The sequence below is a fragment of the Mus caroli genome, chromosome 16, assembly GCF_900094665.2.
Source record: "Mus caroli chromosome 16, CAROLI_EIJ_v1.1, whole genome shotgun sequence".
NCBI classification, from domain to species: Eukaryota; Metazoa; Chordata; class Mammalia; order Rodentia; family Muridae; genus Mus; species Mus caroli.
In genome coordinates this window covers 18,563,549-18,573,115 of record NC_034585.1, presented here as the reverse complement: position 1 = coordinate 18,573,115, position 9,567 = coordinate 18,563,549, and the positions used below count along the sequence as shown (strand labels likewise).

The 9,567-nt window shown below is 46.3% G+C and overlaps 1 protein-coding gene and 1 long non-coding RNA gene across 2 annotated transcripts; one reads left to right on the top strand and one right to left on the bottom strand.

Moving 5' to 3' along the window:
- Window positions 1–1,271: 1,271 nt before the first annotated feature.
- Window positions 1,272–8,014, bottom strand: LOC115029580. Its single transcript, XR_003835149.1, has 3 exons — window positions 7,882–8,014; window positions 1,911–2,087; window positions 1,272–1,705 (listed from the first exon to the last, which is right to left on the bottom strand). It is a non-coding gene; the product is annotated as an uncharacterized LOC115029580 (long non-coding RNA).
- A 62-nt stretch (window positions 8,015–8,076) lies between these two features.
- On the top strand, window positions 8,077–9,330 carry Magef1 (MAGE family member F1). The gene is given in 3 exon segments (XM_029470736.1): window positions 8,077–8,415; window positions 8,418–8,491; window positions 8,493–9,330. Coding segments are annotated over 3 exon segments (723 nt in total). The 5' UTR covers window positions 8,077–8,096; the 3' UTR covers window positions 8,823–9,330.
- The last annotated feature ends 237 nt before the right edge of the window (window positions 9,331–9,567 follow it).

Here is a 9,567-nt window from a genome sequence, read left to right as displayed (position 1 = left end):
GATCAATAAAGAGCCAACAGCCAACAGCTGGGTGGAGAGAGAGGAGCAGAACTTTTATATTGTGAGGGCTAGGAACTGGGAGAAAGGAAGACAGAGGATCGATCCCCTTGCCTGGGGTGAGAAGGATGGGATGTAGGAGCTGCAGGAGAGAAAGCCTGGCCACTTCCGCTATTGGGCCTAGGGTAGCAGGGGGGAGGTTTAGGAGTGACCAGCCTTTGAGCTAGTCACAGCATATCATAAATTAACTGACATGTGTCTTTCATTCCAGAATCCAGATTGTTCCTAGGTGGGTGTGTGACCCTCTGGGAGCCAAAGCAATGTGGCTTAGCTAAACTTGCAGCTACAAGCCTACCTGGGGCTACTTACCACTGCCTGTAACTCCGGCTCCAAGTGATCTGAAGGCCCCTTTTGGGTACTGAAGTCCCCCTTCCCCACAAATGTACAAATAAAGTAAAAATTGAATTTAAAAAAAATTAATTTAGCGTGTGTGCATACACCTATGCAGGTCCACTTGCCTTTGCATGTGTGTAGAGGCCAGAGGTCAGCTTCAGGAGTCTTCCTCTATCACGCTCTACCTTATTTATTTATTTATTCATTCATTCATTCATTTATTTTTGGAGATGGGCACTCCAGGTTGGCCAGCACTGGAGTGTGTGCTACTCCTTGCACAGGGGTGTTGGGGATCTGAACTCAGATCCTTGTGTATTCTCTTTGAATACCCAGAGTGTTCTCTGCCATGCCTTTGCCTCAAAGTTCTGCAGAAGCTAGCTGGGAGCCACCCACCAAGACCGTAAACACCTTGGGAGTGCAGCCCCGCCTCCCTGCCTCCCTGAGCTCCTTACTCAGCCTCATGCTTAGAACACACCTGGTAACTGCTTGTGGCATAAACAAAAACTTCACATATGCGATGTGGGCGGGGAGGGGTGGAAGGTGCCGGGAGAAGCCCTCTCCAAATGAGCCGTTATGCAGAAAGGGTCATTGTTACAGGAGGCAGAGCTGGAGGCAAGCCCTTCTATCCACGAGGACCAGCGCCCCCAATTACTCCAGCTGGCCTCAACTTCTGTGTGAGCCCGATTAAAAAGCACCCTCTCTACAGTGTCTGGAAACCCCTGCAAGGAAAGTTTGCTGCCCAAAGTTGGCTTTTGACTAGAGTCTTAATAAGAGGCTTCAGCAGGCTGCGTGGAGAGACAATGTCACTTTAGAGGAGCAGCTGGAAGCGGCAGTTAGAAGAATTATTTTAATGAATACATTTCCTTTCAATTGTATGGGAATATCAAGATCCCATTAGAATGGGGAAGCAATTAGAACTAATAAAGATGAATGCGCAGTGCTCAGTGCATGTGGAATAACAAGCAGCCAACAAAGGGACTCCCTGAGCAGGCTCTAATCCAAGTGAGGCCAAAGCCAGCAGAGGGGGAGAGGCTCTGCTCAGCCACTCAAAGCCACCTTGTCCCCGCACATTCTGATCACGGCCTGGCCCACAAATGGTGTGAGTTGTGGCCTCCGAGATGGGGGGCGGCCCCCACCCCATCCTGGGTCAGTCTCTTGGGGGTTGAGATGGACTGTTGGCAGCCCCTTAGCAACAGCCATTCAAACCGGGTCTCTGGCTCCCAGCCAGCTTCTGGCTTGTCCCTCCAACGAGGCCTCATTGTGTCCAGGTGGCAAACGCCTTCTCGTGAACGTTCCTTAGAGGTTTGGAGAGGGACTGGGACAGTGAGGAGGGAAGAAAGGGTGAATGAGAAGGGGCCTCTGCCCTGCATCCCTCCTCTCCCCTCCTCCACGCCCACAGCCTGTGCCTCCTCTGAGTTTGGGGTTATGTTACAGTCAGTGGTGAGTCACAGGCAGCCAAACACAGAAGTACTGTTGCTTACACAATTGCTCTTCAAACAGCAACAAACAATTTTCATTACCCAAGTCAGATCAAATCATTCGCTTGGCCATCCTGCCTCTTCATAGCCACGCAAACAGGCCCAGAGCCTCATGCTTTGCCCATTCCACTCTGACAGCACTGGGCTACGGTCTGCATTGGGCTCTGAGGACAGACAGAGCTCTTTCTCTCCTTCATTTGAGCTGGATCTGCTGCATGGCTGTCAAGAAAGGAACAAGGGAGACACAGTCACCTCTGCAGTGAGGCCCTGCTCAGTTGTGGGTCAGCCTGCTACTACCATCTGTGTAAAGCAAGGGCTGCCGGACTCCTGCGTCTGAGTTTAGAAGGTGTCCAACAAGATAAGTCTGGCTCGCTACCAAAGTATTCACTGGCCCCTAATGCAGTGTCTGTACTTGACATTTCTTTGTTTAATTTCTTTTGGCCAGACATTTTTTTGAACCAGGAATGTGTAAACTCATTCCGAAATGTCTGTATGAGAGGCCAGTTGCACGCTCATTACTAGTTTTTTTTCTATTCCTTCTCTTAAAAAAAAAAAATCTTCACAATCCCTTTAGGACCTTGAAATAACCCCATGGGATAGACAACCAGGATTCACTGAGCCCCATGATGAGGAAAACACAGGCCCCACACAAGGTCCTACACAAGGTCACAGATCCACCAGTGGATAAGAACCTGGCTCAGTACAGACTGACACCTTTCCCACACCTCCACAAAGTACAGACGTTCCAGGAGACGTCACCCTGAGATTCTTTGCTTCCACTGTAACTCCTTATCCCTACCCATCCCTACCCACCCCCACCACACTGCACTAAGCACCAAGGGCTAGAAAGGGTACCTAGAGGATTTGTATCCACAGTCACCAAAGGGCTTGCTTTGCCACCAGCCCCTTTCCTCCCTTTCCATAGCTCAGATAAAGAGTGTCTGAAAGGTTTTCAGGACATGGTACATATGGTAAGAACTGGGAAAGATTGCCGAGTCTGCCTCCTTCAGTACGACACTGGCAAGGATAAAACCGCGTCTGTGCACCTGCCACGCCCCTGGCCTCCCACACCCGAAGGCCTATTCCTTGAACTTTTGATGTATAATTTTGGAGTGTAATTTATATGCTATGAGGTGCATGGATATATAGTTTGGCAAGTCGTAACCATTGTAGTCCTATACTGGAGAAACAGAGAATGTACATCGACACAAAGTTCCTGCTAATCCTTTCCAGTCAGACCCACCACGGCTCTCCAGGGTCCCAATCATATCACATCGGTCAGTTCACCTGCCTTAAATACACAGGACCCTGTCACAGGTGTCACCCTGAACAGGTGAGATCCTATCGCTGGTACCTTTTGTGTCTCTCGGTTGGTGTAACGGCTGCGAGGGTCACCCATATGCTTCCAGTACTTTGTTCTTTTTCAAAAAGTATGTATTGAAAAGTGAAATCATGAAAATTTCTGGTTAAGGGGATGGAGCTGGAAAAAATTATACTGAATGAGGTCACCAAGGCCCGGGAAGACAAACCAAACACTGCACATTCTCTCCCATCGGCTGATCCCAGTCTCGAGTCATCTGTTGTGGAGTTTAACTTGGAACACAAGCGGAAGCCAGGAAACTGGAAGGAGACACTGGGGTGCTTTAGGGAAAGGGGAGATTATAAATAAAACAAAAGTAGACGAGTGGACCAGAGGGGGGCAGGAAGGCTTAGGCAGGGAGGGAATCGGAGGGTAAGGAGGGGGTAACCCAAAGGAAAGGGCCACAGCCAACTAAAAATGGTAATTGGAGGGACTGGTAGAACACATGAAATATGAAAAAAGACGGGGAGGGGGGACACTAGAGGTTAAGATTTGGCCTGGGACAGGGCTTGGGGGGAGGGTGAGGACAGGCACTAACTAAAACTAAGGGTAGATGGAAAAACTTTGTGGAAACCCATTAGTAAGTTAATTTCAAATTTCATTTTTAAAAAGGTGTTCAAACGTAAATACCATAGATGGACGGACAATGTCACTCTCAGAATCCATGGGCTGTTAAATAAAAATCGTAGTACATGGGCATGGAGTACTCCCTAGGAGTGAATGTCAGGCAGGCCCCAGAGGTCTCAAGCTACTGCCTTCATCTTGGTTAGCTATCATAACTCCATGGTGAGATCCTATTGCTGAAGACACAACACACTTAGCTGCAGGGCAGAAAACCAATCCTAAACCAACCAGGAATGATCCTCCTTCCTGAGCAACACTGCTGGAAGATGCTGTGCAGGCTGCTGGGGAGAAAAGGCAGCAACAGTTCCAGCCAGCACCAGATCCACGCTTTGTTTGTTTAGTTAATTAATTAATTAATTAAATTTTGGATTGTCTCTTTATGTGGCATCGGCTGTCCTAGAACTCACTATGTAGACCAGACTGGCCTCAAACTCGGAGACCCAACTGCCTTTGCCTCTGGGATTAAAGGTATGCATCACCACGCCCAGCCTAACTAACTGTTTTTATTAGACTTGAGGCCTGTTCTGCAGTAGAGAATTCATACCTGCTTCTGTAGTTCTGATCAGAAACCCATGGCTAGAGGGACAGTAGTAGGCTGTGGAGTAAAACTTGCTATTAAATTGTCTTGCTGTTAAATTGACTGCTGAATACTTATGTTTACATCCACAGACCTGGGCTGCTCTCAACCATGGTCAGAGAATCTTCTTTTGGCAGTGGACAGCAGTCAATAGAGAGTAGCATTACTGGTTAAAGATCTGGAAATAAATGACTGAGTTCTCAGCCCTAAAGGAGATGTCTGTATCATTGCCTGACTCTGAAGGCTCAGGGTATCACAGAAGAGGGGGTGGAAAGAGGAGCTCTGTGAAGAGCACACATCTGAACATGACTTCTACTTCCTGTACATCTTTCAACCCAACGGCCGCCATCTTCGGTAGTTCGGATCACCACAGCTGGTCTTGTTCACTGTTGACCTCTCATAGAAGAAGTGGTGGGAAGGGGTGGGGGACCCTCACCTCAGTAACTAGCCACTCCTCCAACAAGTCTGTACTGATTGAATGTGGCCTCAGGGGAAGCCTAGAAGCTCATAGGCTAGGAAGAGGTGGAGAGAGCCCCACTCTGGTGCCGTGGGGGGGAGCCCTCATCCTAGTAGCATGCACATACTCCATGCTCCGGTGCAGCATTGCTCTGTCAGTAAGCCTAATAGACTCACAGGATTCCCAGAACAAACTTTGGTGGAATTGCACCTCCGGTCACCGCTGAGATCTTGGGAGAAAGAGCAGAGTGTGTTTACCTCTCCCTACAGGTAAGGAATTTCAACAATACTGGAACACTCAGCAACTGACAGCATTTGTGGTTTGTGTGCCCAAGGCCAAGCCAAGAAAAATTCCAGCATGGATGAAGGAGATACTCAAGAGCCCCCACCTCTCCAAGTTACTATTGACAGCTGTGAACTGCTGCAGAAGGGGAAGTCATCCTTTTTTTGGGATATGGGCAGTGATAGGTTGTCCATGTTCTAGTGAATAACCCTATTCCCATGTACACATGGCAACACTAATTGGACTAAATGGTTATATAAAAGAAGAAGGAGGGGAGAGGGAAGAGGAGCGGGAGGGGGAGGAAAAGGGGAAGAGGAGGAAGAAGAAATTAAATAGGGAAATTAGTGTTTTGAGGGGGATCCAGAGGGAGACAGAAGGAGTAAATAGGAGGTGGGTATGCCCATATTTCACTGTATATAAATGTGAAATTCCCAAACAATAAATAAAAATTGAAAAGGGATTTTTGTTTCTCAAATGACTTGAGAGATACAGCAAGGACTCACAGTGACACTGTACATTCGTTTGGAAAGTGGACAGGAAACTTTGAATTAAGTAGATTTAAACTAGCTGATATTTTAATAAAAATAATAGTTCAGTTAAAATATTTTTAAAAGCCACCTAAATTATTGCTAATTAGTCTCTTAAAGTGCTTTCCATTCATCTTATCTCCTGTGTACTTCTTTCTGCAGCTCTCTCCTGACTCTTTCCTTGACCAATCTTGCTGTAACAGGTGGATTATTTTATCTTCATTACTGGCCCCAACCCCTTACCCTCTTTCGAGATGGGGTTTCTCTGTGTCACCCTGGCTGTCCTGGAACTCACTTTGTAGACCAGGCTGGTCTCAAACTCACAGCGATCTGCCTGCCTCTGCCTCTTGAATACTGGAATCAAAGTTGTGCGCCACCATGCCCAGCTTCAGCAACTGTCCTTCTACAAAGGGCACTAGCAGGGCAATTCGGGCGATGATCATGGAGACTGCAAAGCTTCAGAGATCTGGGTTTGCATTTCCAGTCTAGCACATGACAGATGAGTGGTTTGAGGCAGGTAATTTAACCTCTCTGTGACTGTCTTCCCATTTGTAAAATGAGGATAATAATACTTTTGCTAATAAGGATTTGGGAGGACTAAATTATATTGTACATAAAACGTTTGGCACAATGCTAACTAACAATTGCCTCAAGCTAGACTATAATAAACATCCTCCTGCCTCATTTACACACCTCAGTGTTCCTAAGTCATATGATATTAACGACTAAATATTTTTCAAAGATAATTTTCGAAGCAGGGTCACACTAAGTAACCCAGGCTAGATATAAACCCTTAATCCTCCTGCCTCAAATGTAGGGATTATACATAAGGCATCACAGAGGACTTCATTTCTGAAAAATTTTAGAATATTTCATATTTAAGCCTAGAAAAGACTGGCTGCTGTCTACTTTAAATGAGTAACTGTTATTTCCTAAGGGGCAGGGGGAGCCTTCCATCATTCACTAGATGTGGACTGTGAGCCCTGAGAGACTTCAAAACTAAAGTCACCCCTCCTTTAGGGTGTTTCCTTAGGGAGACTAAAGAGGACAAAACTGAAAATAATCTTAATATAAAGCAAAATATATGTCAGTGCATCTATCAATTCAGTAAAGAGTGTGGTCTCTAAACTTGTGGTATGCAAGTTCAAATCTCAGCTGTGCAACGTTTGGCAAGTTATTTAACTCTTCTGTGTGTTACCTCACTTTTAAAATGGGGACATTTACCCAGCAGGGCGCTGTATCAGTGATTAATAGCTAAAGTGCTAGATAGTCAGTGTGTGCCAAGCACAACGGTAAGTGTTCATCTGAATTACATAATCTCCACAATGCTGCTCCTACTGTTATACCCATTTTTATCACTAATGTCACTAAAGGGTAAAAGCTTTTGTTAACTTGTCCATGATTATGTAGTTGGAAAATAGCAAACGCCACAGGAAAAAGTCAACCATTTGTAAAATGTACGTGAGAATCAAATATAGGAGAAAAACGCTTTTACAACAAAGCCTAGCACATGGATGTTAAATAAACGTAATTGCTGGGGTGATTCAGAAATAACAGTAAACATCGAGCACTTGAATGTTAAATAAGCATAGTAGCTGTGATGATTCAGAAATAACAGTATATAAATTCTGTGCATGACCTCCAAGGGAAGACTTTTGAAAGGTGACCTTTAAGCTTAGCCCTGAAGAGTGAAGATGATTTTAAAAGATGGGGATATTGGTAGGAGAGAGAACTTCAGAGTGGGGAGGAGGAGGGATACGAAGCGCGAGGCAAAAGGGGTTAAAAGGTGGTATGAGAGTAATTCTGATTGGAGGGAAATGTTTCCTTCCCTCCAGCCAGTCACCACCGGCTCCTGTGATGCGAGCGTGGTATGTGCTCCCTCAGTGCATCTCTTAATGCGCTGTCCTCACCTTGCAATTAACCACTGAATAGCATTTCACACTGACTCCAAGAACCTGTTACGCACTGTAATAAGCATCCTCTCCACATGCCTCTGAGGCCGCAGACAAAGACTGCAGTCTTTTCTTCATTGTCCAGAAAATTTTTATTTTCCCTAGTCTCCTGTTGGGGCCCTTCTCTTCTAACTCACCCTCCCAGCCTTGTCTCTGTGCAGGCATAAGCACTTACTAAAAGAATATACCCGAACTCGGTTCTGTGCTATTTCTTGAACAGAGGAGCTTCCTCACCCGGAATGGCTGCTTGCAGCGTTTACCCCGAGGTGCACGCACACACTCTCCGCGGCGCCTGCACCTGCAGGAGCCTTTGCACGCCGCCAGTCTAGGAGGAAGCGGAAGGGCTGCGAGCGACACTGCCCCTGCCATCTTGGCCGAGCAAGCCGGAAGTGGCGAGCCCAGACTGCGGCTGCGCGATCGTGGGCGGGTGTGGGACTCGCCGCGACCTCATGATGCTCCCGCCGCTGTCTTCCCGGGCCTGTTCGCGCAGTCTCAGGGGTGGCATGCCGGGCACCGCCTGCCCGAAGGCATGGGGCAGAAGCCTGAGAGTGGGACAGTCCTGCCGCCTCCTGCCGAGGGCGAGCTGGAAGGCGAGCCCAGGTCCTGGCGGCTTCCCTATGCCATCTGATAGGACTGCCGCCGGCTCAGTGCAGTTTCTGCTGGTGAAGGGCAGGAAGAAGGGCCTAATCGCATGCTCCAAGACGGTGAAATATGTTATCGGAGACTTGAAGGGTCTGCACCGGAAGATCAGCTCAAGGGTCGCAGAACATCGCTGTACGTTTTTGCTTTCCAGCTGAAACAGCTCCATCGCAAGCACCACACTTATATCCTGACCAACAGGTTAAAAACCTCTTGAGGGGTTGGAGGAGGATCTGGGAAGAGATGGCCCCAGATTAGGTCTCTTAGTGATGATCATGGGTCTTATCTACATGAAAGGTAATAGCACAGTTCTAGGAGATGCTGAGTTGCTTGTAGGGTGCTTCCATCAAAATATCTTCTTTGGTTACCCCAAAAGGCTTATTATGGAAGGTTCTGTTCAGCAGCGATGCCTTAGTTACAGACAGGTGCCTCAATCCAAACCATCAGAATATGAATTCTCTTGTACTTCCCGAAGCAACCTGGAAAATCACCAAGGTGGAAGAAGTGGGGCTCGTGTCCAGGTTTCAGAAGAATGAACCGCTTATTGGCCGGAGCCGTAGGAGCCAGAGCCGAGGCTACATAGGGCCCATTTTATGGCCACCCTCCACGGCTGGTGAGGGTGGGGGAAAAGATGGCCAACGAGGGCCTAGTATCCACTGTCTTTGAGTTGTAAGTAATGTCATTTCTGAGAAAATGGTGAAGCTTTAGTTTTTAGATCTTATCTATTGTTATCTTTTGTTACTTTTAATATATTAAATTGCTATTTATAAGTGAGGCCGTTCTTTTTCTTATAGAATTTTGTTGTAGTTTTGCTGATTTTTGTAAATCGAGTAGTAAAACTTTGTATTTTATTCTGTGGTTCTGAATGCATTGTGCAGCATTGTAATTCTGGTCCTTGATTGGCATGAAGGGACTCAGCATATTGATCAGGTACCTCTGTGTGTGTGTGTGTTTGTGTATGTGTGTATATTTGTAAGCTTATTTGATGCCGAGCCTCTGACTTTTTTTTGTTTTATTACAAAAAAAAAAAAAAAAAACCAAAAAAACCCAGTAGGTACTTCTATTTTACTTTTATTATAGTGATCTAAAAAAAGTTAAAATGCAGTAAATGAGTAATATATCCTGGTACACTTAATAAACTTGTTGAGCACCTTAAAATTTGTTGCACAGTTAGTCATTATTTGGGAATAGAATACATCCTATGTTTGGTGGGAATAGTAAATAAACCGGAAATTACGGTACAATGAATGAAATGTCACAAAGGGATATGTGATCTAGCTG